We start from the raw sequence: 16,246 nt of genomic DNA on the forward strand, positions 1-16,246 counted from the left end.
TACATAGCTGCTGGGTTCATTATGCAAACCTCTCCTGGGCAGTGGCATTTGTTAATGTCATCATAAGGTATTCCCATACTAAGGCTCAATAACTGAGCTAAAATAATGGCAAGTGATTCCAGGTTTATGGTGCTGGGGTGCTGGGGAAAAAAAAACACACACACACACTTATACATTCACATATATGGAGCATAATATAATTATTAGAAACAGTCACATGATGAAATGCAATTGAGACATCAAATATGTCAATCACAGAAGGTGTCATTATCAATATAAGGGAAAATAGCAAAAGGAAAGGGAAAAAGCAAAGTGTGAAATTTTACCAAAACACAAATGTATTGTTCATTTGTTGGCATCAGGCCAAGAAAATATTTGTAACAATAACTTGGTATTCATATATAACAATAGTGCCATGTTTTACTTTTAAAAGAAAGTAAAAAAGACACCCATTTATATATACACAGTGCCAGTTATAAATGAATAGTTTGTGTTCATTTATAATTTAATTATTAGGAGATAATATTTTATATGATGTTTCACACATTTTCAAAAATCATAAATTAATGCTTATATTAGTTTAGATTATGGTAATAATGACTCTTGCTTTTTTTTCTTGCTTTTTTCCCCTTGCTTTTCTTTTTTTTTAAAGAATAGCAAGAAAAAGCAAAAAAAATAAAAAAATTAAAAAAAGCAAGAGTCATTTTTACCATAGTCTAAATTAGCAAAAGAGCTTCAGAAAAACATCTACTTTTGCTTTATTGACTATACCAAAGCATTTGACTGTGTGGATCACAACAAACTGTGGAAAATTTTTAAAGAGGTGGGAATACCAGACCACCTGACTTGCCTTCTGAGAAACCTGTATGCAGGTCAAGAAGCAACAGTTAGAAATGGACATGGAACAACAGACTGGTTCTAAATCAGGAAAGGAGTGCGTCAAGGCTGTATATTGTCACCCTGCTTATTTAACTCATGTGCAGAGTATATCATGTGAAATGCTGGGCTGGATAAAGCACAAGCTGGAATCAAGATTGCTGGGAGAAATATCAATAACCTTAGATACGCAGATGACACCACTCTTATGGCAGAAAGCAAAGAAGAGCCTCTTGATGAAAGTGAAAGAGGAGACTGAAAAGTTGGTTTAAAGCTCAACATTCAGAAAACTAAGATCATGGCATCTGGTCCCATCACTTCATGGCAGATGGGGAAACAGTGGAAACAGCAAGAAACTTTATTTTCTTGGGCTCCAAAATCACTGCAGATGTGACTGCAGCCATGAAATTAAAAGATGATTGCTCCTTGGAAGAAAAGTTATGACCAACCTAGACAGCATATTAAAAAGAAGAGACATTACTTTGCCATCAAAAGTCCACTAGTCAAAGCTATAGTTTTCCCAGTAGTCACGTTTGGTTGTGAGAGTTGGACCATAAAGAAATTTGAGAGCTGAAGAATTGATGTTTTTGAATGGAGGTGTTGGAGAAAATTCTTGAGAGTCCCTTGGACAGCAAGGGGATCTAACCAGTTAATCCTACGGTAAATCAGCCCTGAATATTCATTGGGAGGACTGATGTTGAAGCTGAAACTCCAATACTTTGGAGATCTGATGTGAAGAACTGACTCATTGGAAAAAATCCTGATGCTGGGAAAAGTTAAAAGCAGGAGGAGAAGGGGGCAACAGAGGATGAGATAGTTGGATGGCATCACTGACTTGATGGACATGAGTTTGAGCAAGCTCTGGGAGTTGGTGATGGACAGGGAAGCCTGGCGTGCTGCAGTCCATGGGGTCACAAAGAGTCGGACATGACGGAGTAACCGAACTGAATAATGACTGAAAATAAGAATACTGACCTTCCATAGTTGTTTTAAACTTTATTTTAAAAATAAAATAAGGGAGGGAGGGAGAGCGAGCCAGGGAAGAGGAGGAGAAGGGGAGGAGGAATGATTGATGCTGTGGGGAGGAAAATGAAGGATTCTGCTAAATTTCAAGCATATAAATAATAGGATATTATAAAATATAATGATAGGACACTTTTATTAACATAGTTTTCAGACTTTCTAAGTTTCAGGATCATGTAGACAATGCCTGTAATCTCTCAATCAGAATATCTTTACAATTGTTTCTTTTTCTCTTGTTCCTCATTAGCATTTATAGCTCAGGAAGAGGGAAACAACAACATCCAAACCATCTCACTTTAGTTATTTGTGTGTGTATGTTAGTCATTCAGTGATGTCTGACTCTTTGTGACCCCATGGACTGTAGCCCAAGAGGCTCCTCTGTCCATGGGATTCTCCAGGCAAGAATACTGGGGTGGGTTGCCATTATTGTATAAAAACCCCAATAGGCAACGACAGAGGATGAGATGGTTGGATGGCATCACCGACTTGATGGATATGAGTTTGAGCAAGCCCTGGGAATTGGTATTGGACAGGGAAGCCTGGCGTGCTGCAGTCCATGGGGTTGCAAAGAGTCAGACACGACTGAACGACTGAACTGAACTGATCTGTGAGTTTGACGTATGAAGCAGGACAGCCAAAGCTGGTGCTCTGTGACAACCTGGAGGGATAGGGTGGGGAGGGAGGTGGATGGGGGCTCAGGAAGGAGGGGATACAGGTATACCTATGGCTAATGCTTATTGATGTATGGCAGAACTAACACAATATTGTAAAGTAACTATCCTCCAGCTAAAATATTAAAAAAAGAACAGCATCTGACGTCTGTTATAGCTTTGCTTGTGGCTTCTTTTGCCCAACATATATGTTCTGAAACTCAACAATGGTAGGTATAACAATACATCTTTTTATTGCTCATAGTATATGAACCATTATATGAAGCAATAAGAAACATGTTTATCAATTTCATGGATAACCAATATTGTTAAGATGTCAATCTCCCTCAAATTGACCTAAAGATTCAATTCAAAACCAATCAATGTCCAAGCAGTTTTTCTTGAAATTGACAAGCTGATTTTAAAAGAGAAAGTCAGCAAACCTAGAAAAGCTAAATCAGTCTGAAGAGGCAGTAGTAGGGTTCACACTATCATTTTTTTATAATTTGCCATAAAACTACAACAAGTTCTATTTATATTGAGACAAGGAGGTGTTGGAGAAAGGAAAGACATAAAGCTGTCTATGTATCTATCATCTATTCATCATCTCTATCATGCACATATCTTTTAACGTTTAAGGATATAGTTATACTTAAGTAATAGAAATTGTATTAATCAGACTTCTTTTGAGAAATAAAACCAATAGCATATATATAACAATGAATATTATATATGAAGAGTTTACAATAAAGAATTGGTTCAGACAAATATGAAGACTGGCAAGTCCAGACCTTCAGAGTGAGCTGGAAGCCTGGAGACACAGGAGAGCTGATAGTGCAGTTGAAGCCTGAAGGCACACTGCTGATGAATTTCTTCCTGCTAGAAGGGGATGGTGTTTTTGTTCTATTCAGGCCTTGAACTGATTGGGTGAGGTCAACCCACATTGCGGAGGGCAAGGTGCTTTACTCAGATTTCACTGATTTAAATATTAATCTAATCAAACCTCTCCAAAGTGACATATAAAATTAAGCATCACAAAAATCTCTCAAACTTTAGAGGTTCAGGTTCAAAATGCAACTTTTTTTACACCTTTCCATTTCCCCTCTGCCTCCAAGGCCAGCTGCACCACTTCCCCCTACCGAGTTTTTAAAGAAAAGTCTTAAGCATAGTCATAGATGTTTCCATCATTCATGGTATGTATCCAGTAAGTTAGCAAGCCCTATATGTTCTGCTTTCGTGATATATACCAGATAAAAATTACTTCTCGCATATCCAAGAATAAGATACTAGCTAATATCTCAGATGACCATTATATCTACTACTGTGGGCAGGAATCCCTTAGAAGAAATGGATTAGCCATCAAGAAAAGAGTCCGAAATGCAGTACTTGGATGCAATCTCAAAAATGACAGGATGATCTCTGTTCATTTCCAAGGCAAACCATTCAATATCACGGTAATCCAAGTCTATGCCCCGACCAGTAATGCTGAAGAAGCTGAAATTGAACAGTTCTATGAAGACCTACCAGACCTTCTAGAACTAACACTCAAAAAAGATGTCCTTTTCATTATAGAGGACTGGAATGCAAAAGTAGGAAGTCAAGAAACACCTGGAGTAACAGGCAACTTTGGCCTTGGAGTACGGAATGAAGCAGGGCAAAGGCTAATAGAGTTCTGCCAAGAGAACACACTGGTCGTAGCAAACACCCTTTTCCAAAAACACAAGAGAAGACTCTACATCTGGGCATCACCAAATGGTTGACACTGAAATCAAATTGATTATATTCTTTGCAGCCAAAGATGGAGAAGCTTTATACAGTCAGCAAAAACAAAACTGGGAGCTGACTGTGGCTCAGATCATGTACTCCTTATTGCCAAATTCAGACTGAAATTGGAGAAAGTGGAGAAAACTACTAGACCATTCAGGTATGACCTAAATCAAATCCCTTATGACTATACAGTGGAAGTGAGAAATAGATTTAAGGGACTAGATCTGATGGACAGAGTGCCTGATGAACTATGGACAGAGGTTTGTGACATTGTACAGGAGACAGGAATGAAGATCATCCCCAAGAACAAGAAATGCAAAAAAGCAAAATGGCTGTCTGAGGAGGCCTTACAAATTGCTGTGTAAAAAGGGAAGTGAAAAGGAAAGAGAAAAGGAAAGAGATACCCATTTGAATGCAGATTTCCAAAGAATAGCAAGGAGATATAAGAAAGTCTTCTACAGTGATCAATGCAAAGAAATAGAGGAAAACAATAGAATGGGAAAGACTAGAGATCTCTTCAAGAAAATTGGAGATACTAAGGGAACATTTTATGCAAAGATGGGCTCAATAAATGACAGAAATGGTATGGACCTAACAGAAGCAGAAGATATTAAGAAGAGGTGGCAAGAATACACAGAACTGTCCCAGATAATCACGATGGTGTGACCACTCACCTAGAGCCAGACATCCTGGAATGTGAAGTCAAGTGGGCCTTAGGAAGCATCACTACAAACAAAGCTAGTGGAGGTGATGGAATTCCGGTTGAGCTCTTTCAAATCCTGAAAGATGATGCTGTGAGAGTGCTGCACTCAATACACCAGCAAATTTGGAAAACTCAGCAGTGGCCACAGGACTGGAAAAGGTCAGTTTCCATTCCAATCCCAAAGAAAGGTAATGCCAAAGAATGCTCAAACTACTGCACAATTGCACTCATCTCACACGCTAGTAAAGTAATGCTTAAACTTCTCCAAGCCAGGCTTTAGCGATACGTGAACTGTGAACTTCCAGATGTGCAAGCTGGTTTTAGAAAATGCAGAGGAACCAAAGTTCAAATTACCAACATTTCCTGGATCATCAAAAAAGCAAGAGAGTTCCAGAAAAACATCTATTTCTGCTTTATTGACTATGCCAAAGCCTTCGACTGTGTGGATCACAATAAACTGTGGAAAATTCTGAAAGAGATAGGAATACCAGACCACCTGACTTGCTTCTCGAGAAACCTATATGCAGGTCAGGAAGCAACAGTTAGAACTGGACATGGAACAACAGACTGGTTCCAAATAGGAAAAGGAGCACATCAAGGCTGTATATTGTCACCTTGCTTATTGAACTTATATGCAGAGTACATCATGAGAAACACTGGGCTGGAAGAAGCACAAGCTGGAATCAAGATTGCCAGGAGAAATATCAATAACCTCAGATATGCAGATGACACCACCCTTATGGCAGAAAGTGAAGAAGAGCTAAAGAGCCTCTTGATGAAAGTGAAAGAGGAGAGTGAAAAAGTTGGCTTAAAGCTCAACATTCAGAAAACGAAGATCATGGCATCTGGTCCCATCACTTCATGTTAAATAGATGGGGAAACAGTGGAAACTGTAGCTGACTTAATTTTTCTGGGCTCCAAAATCACTGCAGATGATGATTGCACCCATGAAATTTAAGACACTTACTCCTTGGAAGGAAAGTTACGACCAGCCTAGACAGCATATTAAAAAGTAAAAACCTCACTTTGTCAACACAGGTCCGCCTAGTCAAGGCTATGGTTTTTCCAGTGGTCATGTATGGATATGAGAGGTGGACTATAAAAAAGCTGACAGCCAAAGAATTGATGCTTTTGAACTGAGGTGTTAGAGAAGACTCCTGAGAGTCCCTTGGTCTGCAAGGAGATCCAACCAGTCCATTCTAAAGGAGATCAGTCTTGGGTGTTCACTGGAAGGACTGATGTTGAAGCTGAAAATCCCATACTTTGGCCACCTGTTGCGAAGAGCTGACTCATTGGAAAAGACTCTGATGCTGGGAAAGATTGAGGGCAGGCGAGAAGGGGACAACAGAGGATGAGATGGTTGGGTGGCATCACCAACTCAGTGGACATAGGTTTGGGTAGACTCCTGGAGTTGGTGATGGACAGGGGGGCCTGGTGTGCTGCGGCTCATGGGGTCACTAAGAGTCGGACGTGATTGAGCGACCTGACTGAATACCAATCATTTGAAACTGTCTCCTTAGTCTCCTTGTGGTGGATCTCCAGTCCTCTACAATCACTTTTCTATATAATCAGAAAAACATTTCTGTCTGGCTTCAAAACTTCCAGTGCCTATTCACTGCAAAGAGGATAATATTCAAAACTATTTACTAAGATCAATAAGGCTCTATATGCTTATAGACTGCTGCTTCCTTTGACAATCAATATTTTCGCAACCATCTTCTTTCCTGATATTCATTTCCACCTGTAAGCCTTAAATTTAATGATAATTCTCATGGGTTCTGATTTCCCAGGTCTTGCAATGACTGTTTTTGTCTCATCATTCATTCCTCTTCTTAAAAACCTTCTTTTTGAAGTTTTTATCTCATGATCCCATCTAAAATAACCTACTCTGTGTCCTGTCAATTTTTATTATGTTATCCTGATATATCTTTTTATTGCACGCGTGTTCAATTGTATCCGACTCTTTGTGACCGTGTGGACTGTCTTCTGTCCACGCAATTTTCCAGGCAAGAATATTGGGGTGGGTTGTCATTTTGTACTCCAGATCTTATTAGGAAATGCAAATATAAGAATTAAATAACCAGTTCCCTCAAAATTGTGTTTCTAAAAGCATTTTTTAAAGACCTAATATCCTTTTAGAGTATCTCTGTTCTACCTATCATATCTTTATTTCTGCTTTTGTCTTCACTATTTCCTGTGTTCCACATGTTTTAGAGCAATGTTGTTTCCATCTTTCCACACATTTCTGGTTGGATAAATAGCTCACTGATTTTCAGCTTTATTTTTTGCCAAATTCACTAGATACTAATTTCCTTAACTATTCTGCCTGAAGACTCCCACTCCTCAAGTTTTAGCATGAGTTATTTTATAGTAACGTCTTTAGACATTCACAACTTCCCATCATGACCCTGTCTATAGTTTACTAGTGCTTTTGACTGGAAGTCTATTATAAACATTAAAGTTTAATTTTATATTTCATTTTTCTTAGTGCCTGAATGTATTTTTCTTGTTGAAAATCATTTGATTATATATGTCGAGGTCTATATCTAGACTTCCTATTTTGTTATATTGATAAATTTATCTACACTGTAATATCTTAATTACCACAGTTTTATAATAAGTTTATATCTTCAAATTTTCCTCAATTTCCAATCTGGCTTTATCTATTTCCTTATATATATACACACACACACACACACATACACATATGTATATATATATGTATAAGATTTCAATATAAGCTTGTTGATTTTACCCCAAAAAAGTTGCTGAGATTTTCATTAGGATTGCACTGACATCGCTACAATATAGAAAAAAAAAAATTGAATCCTATGTGAAAGAGGAAACAATTCAACAGAGTAAGAAAAAATCTGTATAAGCATACCAAAAACTATAGTAAAAAATTCTGCTACTAAAATGGGACATTTAGAAAAAAAATTCACATAAGTTTAAATGGAGTTAATTCCCCTTCAAAAATAAATATAGGATAAAAAAAAACAAAATACATTAACTTAAAGTTTAGAAGATTAGAAATATTGATGGACTTGAGCTTTTTTATTATGTTAAAAATGTCTATGATAACCTAGAACAAACATAATATCTAATAGTAAAATACTGAGAGTTTTTTCCTTGAGGAAAGGATACAAAAATGTCTACTATGAATTCAACTAAACATTGTTAACTTGAGTTGCTCTTGGGATCCTAGGCAATTCAATAGGAGAACAAAACTAAAAATAAAAGATATACATATTGGTAAGAGAAAAGAGAGTAAAATTGTTTCTATTCACATATGGCAAAATTGGACATAAAAATTTATCTCTAAAACTACTAGAAGTAAATATAGATATATTATTTTATACCAGTCAATAACATTTGTTTTTCAATATAACAGAAACTCATAAATTATACTTAAAATACAGTATTTACTGATATCATCAAACAATATAGTATTTACTGGGATGCTTAGGAATAAATCAAACAAAATATTTACAAAACTTTTACATGGAAAACTACACTGATGTTTATGCCTATTTGCTATTATATCTATAAGTATATTGTATTCTAAATCTCATTTTCTCATGTTTACTTCTTATTTAACTGAGGTATATTTTATTATCTTATATTCACTTTCACTTTGTCCTATTAATGTATTTCTTTTAGAGAACTAATATTTGAACTTAATTTTAAAAAAAATCCATCAGAGCCTCACTTAATTGGTTTAATTCATCTACATTCACATGATTGTCATTCTATTAGGGTATATTTAAACTATTTAATTTGATTATTTTCTGGTCATTTTATTTTACATTATTGTTTTCATGCTTCTTCTTTCTTGACTGTATTTACATTTCTTCTATTAGACCATTATCTGGTATAGTTCTCTTCTTGATTGTTTTTAAGACTATCTTCCATTTCATACACCCTTACTTCTTTCTAGAACATATCAATATCTTTCCTGTTTTCTTAAGAAGACAAGTCCTATAATATGCTTTCATTTCATTTTTATCTCCTCTTTACTCTGTCTGCCCAATGCAGGAGACACAGGAGACAAGGATTTGATCCCTGGGTTGGGAAGATTCCATTGGGGTAGAAAATGGCAACCCACTCCAGTATTTTCGCCTGAAAAATCTCATGGACAGAGGAGCCTGGCGGGCTATTGTCTATGGGGTCGCAAAGAGTCAGAAACAACTGAGTGACGAAGCACACACAATCCTCTCGACTCTATCATAGAATCTATGAGTTCTAGTTTTGTACTGATTTAACTTTTCTTTGCCATGCACCTCAGTCCTAGCCCAGTTTCAGGTATTTTCCTTTTAGTTGTTGTTTAATCGCCAAGTCGTGTGGGACCCTTTTGCAACCCCATGGACTGTAGCTCACCACTGCTCCTCTATCCATGGGGTTTCCCAGGCAAGAATACTGGAGTGGGTTGCCATTTCTTTCTCTGGGGGACCTTCCCAACCTCACCAGGGACCAAACCCACTTCCTCTGCATTGGCAGTTGGGTTCTTTACCACTGACTCACCAGGGAAGCTCTCCATTTTCCTTTCACAGTAACAATAACATTTAGCAACATTCACTCACTCACTGTATTCCCAATCCCGAAGTGTTCTTTTGACTTTAAAAATTTTATCTCCATTACTTCAGTCATCCATGTCTCTTAATTTTGTCTGTTACTTCTCCAATGCCTTCTGAGAGAGGTCCCAATTCTGATTTCCCAATTTGATAATTTATCTTCATATGTACTTTTCATGCAGTTTATTACAGCTATTTTCTTGTTCATATCTAATGTTTCCAACTAGTCTGCATCTTTGATACTGTACACTTCGTTTTGCTTGAGATTCCTTGTCTACAACTACTCATAGTTCTGCTCCACTTTGTTGGTGTTGTGTCGTGTGCTTTTTTTCTGAGAAAGTTTAATACCTGTGATCTGTATAGTCCACAAACTGAAGTCAACAGATAAAGTATCTGGTAGCACGTAATGTATATAACTCGTGATACCAAGAGCTAATTTGTGTCCACCCTTGTGAGTGAACTTGCGTTAGGATAGATGAGCGGAGGAACCCAAGGGCAAAGAGCTGCAGGCATCAAAAATCTTCTGCTAATTATATTTACTTGCTTCTACTCAACCCAAAACTACCTGGATTGGTTTCACCCATAAACTTTTAGGAAGAAGTAGCATCGAAAAGATGTGGTTCTTAGAATTTATTCCACAACTCTGGGGGTTAGGCAGGGGAGAGGGTGGTGTGTTTTTAAGTATCTGAGGACAACAGGTTTGACTATTTTCTTCAGTATCACATCTCTGTGAATATCAGCTGCTGTTAGTTTCTCCAGCGAAAAGTTAGGCAATGATTACCCCAGTGAAGTGTGGAGAATAAGAAAGAATACTAGAAGAGTTCTCTGATTGCTCCTTTCAGTACAGAGACCACTGCCCTCCAGTAAACAAGGAGATATCCTTCCACTTGGTAGCTAAGCTGTTTGCATTTGAAAGTCTTAAGATTTTTCAGAGTTGTATATGACTGGGTAAATCAGCCAAACTCTAGCTTTTGAGACTAGGTAATCATTTGCTGTAAAAGATAAGCCATGTTTTAATGAATTATGATTTAAAGGATAAAATTTATGTTTTCATTTCATTGATTCTTCTTATATCTTCACTTATTTACTGAAAGAAGTGCATGATGTGTTGCCTTTCTAAAACTCCAGGTTAATTTGTACAAACACACACACAAAATTTTTTTTCATTTATTTTTATTAGTTGGAGGCTATTTACTTTACAATATTGTAGTGGTTTTGCCATACATTGACATGAATCATCCATGGATTTACATGTGTTCCCCATCCCGATCCCCCCTCCCACATCCCTCCCCATCCCATCCCTGTGGGTCTTCGCAGTGCACCAGCCCCGAGCACTTGTCTCATGCATCCAACCTGGGCTGGTGATCTGTTTCACCATAGATAGTATACTTGTTTCAATGCTGTTCTCTCAGAACATCTCACCCTTGCCTTCTCCCACAGAGTTCAAAAGTCTGTTCTGTACTTCTGTGTCTCTTTTTCTGTTTTGCATATAGGGTTATCGTTACCATCTTTCTAAATTCCATATATATGCGTTAGTATACTGTATTGGTCTTTATCTTTCTGGCTTACTTCACTCTGTATAATGGGCTCCAGTTTTATCCATCTCATTAGAACTGATTCAAATATATTCTTTTTAATAGCTGAGTAATATTTCATGGTGTATATGTACCACAGCTTTTTTATCCATTCGTCTGCTGATGGGCATCTAGGTTGCTTTCATGTCCTGGCTATTATAAACAGTGCTGCGATGAACATTGGGGTGCACGAGTCTCTTTCAGATCTGGTTTCCTCGGTGTGTATGCCCAGGAGTGGGATTGCTGGGTCATATGGCAGTTCTATTTCCAGTTTTTTAAGGACTCTCCACACTGTTCTCCATAGTGGCTGGATTAGTTTGCATTCCCACCAACAGTGTAAGAGGGTTCCCTTTTCTCCAAACCCTCTCCAGCATTAATTTTGTAGAGTTTTGGATAGCAGCCATCCTGACTGGCGTGTAATGGTACCTTGTTGTGGTTTTGGTTTGTGTTTCTCCGATAATGAATGATGTTGAGCATCTTTTCATGTGTTTGTTAGCCATCTGTATGTCTTCCTTGAAGAAATGTCTGTTTAGTTCTTTGGCCCATTTTTTGATTGGGTCATTTATTTTTCTGGAATTGAGCTGCAGGAGTTGCTTGTATAGTTTTGAGATTAATCCTTTGTCTGTTGCTTCGTTTGCTATTATTTTCTCCCATTCTGAGGGCTGTCTTTTCACCTTGCTTATAGTTTCCTTTGTTGCAAACACACAAAAAATGTTAAAAGGCAAGTTTGGCATGTCAGGAATAATCAAAGTATTATGCAATAGAAGCAAAAACATGCCAATATAAAGCACATCAAGATTTTCTACTAGAAGTGCCAATTAGTGCATTTGATGATGTTATTCTTCACCCATGTCCCAGGAAGCATTTTGAGGCAATTAATAGTGACAGGAGTTTTATTTTAACTCAGTTCATAATTAAATTAGATGAACAATGGAGAAAAAACTCAAAATTAAATTTATTTATATAAAATTAATTAATCATATAAATTAATTGATATTAAAATTTATTATTAAATATTGAATATATGAAAAATTATGAGCATCTTATAAAACTATAAAATAGGTCACTACCCTAACTTTCTAAAGAGGATAATTTAAACTCATCAGAGGAAAATTTAAAAAATTTTTTATATATTAAGTTAAATGAGGAGTTTTAATAGTTCACACATTTTTGTCAGAAGCAGGAAAAGATCCCTAGAATCATTATGCAGATTTTAATATCAGTTCAGTTCAGTTCAGTTGTTTAGTCATGTCTGACTCTTTGTGACCCCATGGACTGCAGCACACCAGGCCTCCCTGTCCATCACCAACTCCCAAAGTTTACTCAAACTCAAGTCCATTGAGTTGGTGATGCCACCCAGCCATCTCATCCTCTGTTGTCCTCTCCTCCTCCTGCCTTCAGTCTTTCCCAGGATCAGGGTCTTTTCAAAAAGTCAGCTCTTCACATCAGGTGGCCAAAGTATTGGTGTTTCAGCTTCAACATCAGTCCTTCCAATGAATATTCAGGACTGATTTCCTTTAGGATGGACAAGGGACTCTCAAGAGTCTTCTCTAACACCACAGTTCAAAAGCATCAATTCTTCAGTGCTCAGCTTTCTCTATAGTCCAACTCTCACATCCATACATGAATACTGGAAAAACCATAGCCTTAACTAGATGGACCCTTTTTGGCAAAGTTATGTCTCTGCTTTTTAATGTGCTGTCTAGGTTGGTCATAACTTTCCTCAAAGGAGTAAGTGTTTTTTTATTTCATGGCTGCTGTCACCATCTGCAGTGATTTTGGAGCCCCCAAAAATAAAGTCTGACACTGTTTCCACTGTTTCCCCATCTATTTGCCATGAAGTGATGGGACCAGATGTCATTATCTTAGTTTTCTGAATGTTGAGCTTTAAGCCAACTTTTTCATTCTCCTCTTTCATTTTCATCAAGAGGCTCTTCTACTTTGCTTTCTGCCATAAAGGTGGTGTCATCGCATATCTAAGGTTAATGATATTTCTCCTGGAAATCTTGAGTCCAGCTTGTGCTTCTTCCAGCCCAGGGTTTCTCATGATGTACTCTGCATAGAAGTTCAATAAGTAGGGTGACAATATACAGCCTTGACATACTCCTTTTCCTATTTGGAACCAGTCTGTTGTGCCTTGTCCAGTTTTAACTGTTGTTTCCTGACCTGCGTACAGATTTCTCAAGAAGCAGGTCAGGTGGTCTGGTATTCCCATATCATTCAGAATTTACCACAGTTTATTGTGATCCACACAGTCAAAGGCTTTGGCGTAGTCAATAAAGCAGAAATAGAAGTTTTTTGGAACTCTCTTGCTTTTTCGATGATTCAATGGATGTTGGCAATTTGATCTCTGGTTCCTCTGCCTTTTCTAAAACCAGCTTGAACATCTGGAAGTTCATGGTTCACATATACTTAGCCATAATAAACTATTGAAAGTTAATTGCATATTAATCTAAATAGCATCTCATTTATACATCTTAGTCAAGTAAATTAAATCATACCATACCAGAGCAACACCTCCTCCATAGTGTTTATCACACATCCTCCCTTGAAAGGTTGCACCAATATAATTTGATTTTTCTCTGTAACTTAAGTTTAAAAAAAGCATAATCATATAACTTTGCCAAATTAAGCACAATTAATATTAAATTTAACTAGTAGTTTTTTGTTTTGCATACTCAAATAACAATTTCAGATATTTCCACTTAACACTAAGATTACAAAGTGTAGAAATGGATGATATGTATCTGCTTATTTTTAAAATAGTAAAATAGATTAAAAATAATAAAAAGTGAATAATCATGAATTTTTAGGCAATAATGAATATTCTTTTTTATATAATTTTTTCAAAATTTACTGATTCTTAAAAAGTAAGCAATTTATTTATTAAAAATAAATAAAATTCCTTAAAACTAGAAAGCTAAGACAATTCAGCTTCACAAATGGGCAGAGTAAGCTTCTGGGTTGAAACATCCCTTTAATCAGATATAATTAGTCTGGTCTAACCATGCAACTAGAGATCAGTGGAGAAATAACTCCAGAAAGAATGAAGGGATGGAGCTAAAGCAAAAACAATACCCAGTTGTGGATGTGACTGGTGATAGAAGGAAGGTCTGATGCTGTAAAGAGCAATATTGCATAGGAACCTGGAATGTTAGGTCCATGAATCAAGGCAAATTGGAAGTGGTCAAACAAGAGATGGCAAGAGTGAATGTCGACATTCTAGGAATCAGCGAACTAAAATGGACTGGAATGGGTGAATTTAACTCAGATGACCATTATATCTACTACTGTGGGCAGGAATCCCTTAGAAGAAATGCAGTAGCCATTATGGTCAACAAAAGAGTCCAAAATGCAGTACTTGGATGCCATCTCAAAAACAACAGGATGATCTCTGTTCGTTTCCAAGGCAAACCATTCAATATCATGGTAATCCAAGCCTATGCCCCAACCAATAACATTGAAGAAGCTGAAGTTGAACAGTTCTATGAAGACCTACAAGACCTTTTAGAACTAACACCCAAGAAAGATGTCCTTCATTATAGGGGACTGGAATGCAAAAGTAGGAAGTCAAGAAACACCTGGGGTAATGGGAAAATTTGGCCTTGGAGTACAGAATGAAGCAGGGCAAAGGCTAATGGAGTTTTGCCAAGAGGATGCACTGGTCATAGGAAACACCCTCTTCCAAAAACACAAGAGAAGACTCTACACCTGGGCATCACCAGATGGTCAACACCGAAATCAGATTGATTATATTCTTTGCAGCCAAAGATGGAGAAGCTCTATACAGTCAGCAAAAACAAGACCAGGAGCTGACTGTGGCTCAGATCATGAACTCCTTATTGCCAAATTCAGACTGAAATTGGAGAAAGTAGGGAAAACTACTAGACCATTCAGATATGACCTAAATCAAATCCCTTATGACTATACAGTGGAAGAGACTAAACCTGATAGACAGAGTGTCTGATGAACTATGGACGGAGGTTCATGACAGTGTACAGGAGACAGGGATCAAGACCATCCCCATGGAACAGAAATGCAAAAAGGCAAAATGGTTGTCTGAGGAGGCCTTACAAATAGTTGTGAAAAGAAGAGAAGTGAAAAGCAAAGGAGAAAAGGAAAGATATTCCCATTTGAATGCAGAGTTCCAAAGAATAGCCAGGAGAGGTAAGAAAGCCTTCCTCAGGGGTCAATACAAAGAAATAAAGGAAAACAACAGAATGGGATAGACTAGAGATCTATCTCTTCAAGACAATTAGAGATACCAAGGGAACACTTCACGAAAAGGTGGGTTTGATAAAGGACAGAAATGGTATGGACCTAACAGAAGCAGAAGATATTAAGAAGAGGTGGCAAGAATACACAGAAGAACTGTACAAAAAAGATCTTCATGACCAAGAAAATCATGATGGTGTGCCCACTCACCTAGAGCCAGACATCCTGGAATGTGAAGTCAAGTGGGCCTTAGAAAGCATCACTATGAGCAAAGCTAGTGGATGTGATGGTATTCCAGTTGAGCTATTTCAAATCCTGAAAGATGATGCTTTCAAAGTGCTGCACTCAATATGCCAGCAAATTTGGAAAAGTCAGCAGTGGCCACAGGACTGGAAAAGGTCAGTTTTCATTCCAATACCTAAGAAAGGCAATCCCAAAGAATGCTCAAACTACTGCGGAATTACACTCATCTCACATGCTAGTGAAGTAATGCTTAAACTTCTCCAAGCCAGACTTCAGCAATATGTGAACCATGAACTTCCAGATGTTCAAGCTGGTTTTAGAAAAGGCAGAGGAACCAGAGATCAAATCCCAATATTTGCTGGATCATCGAAAAAGCAAGAGAGTTCCAGAAAAACATCTATTTCTGCTTTATTGACTACGCCAAAGCCTTCGACTGTGTGGATCACAATAAACTGTGGAAAATTCTGAAAGAGATGGTAATACCAGACCACCTGACCTGCCTCTTGAGAAACTGGTATGCAGGTCAGGAAGCAACAGTTAGAACTGGACATGGAACAACAGACTTGTTCCAAATAGGAAAAGGAGTATGTCAAAGCTGTATATTGTCACCCTGCTTATTGAACT

General features: G+C 37.5%; 1 protein-coding gene across 1 annotated transcript in view; it reads right to left on the reverse strand.

The window, feature by feature from the left end:
* The window catches only part of ADAM2 (ADAM metallopeptidase domain 2), a 109,887-nt gene that overhangs the window by 50,419 nt on the left and 43,222 nt on the right, over positions 1–16,246 (reverse strand). Inside the window, exons 10-11 of the mRNA XM_061134911.1 lie at positions 13,671–13,752; positions 4–140 (exon numbers count right to left, since the gene is read on the reverse strand). Of these exons, the coding sequence (XP_060990894.1) occupies positions 4–140; positions 13,671–13,752 (219 nt within the window). The remainder of the gene's footprint in view (positions 1–3; positions 141–13,670; positions 13,753–16,246) is intronic.

This window comes from Dama dama, chromosome 32 (genome assembly GCF_033118175.1).
Source record: "Dama dama isolate Ldn47 chromosome 32, ASM3311817v1, whole genome shotgun sequence".
NCBI classification, from domain to species: Eukaryota; Metazoa; Chordata; class Mammalia; order Artiodactyla; family Cervidae; genus Dama; species Dama dama.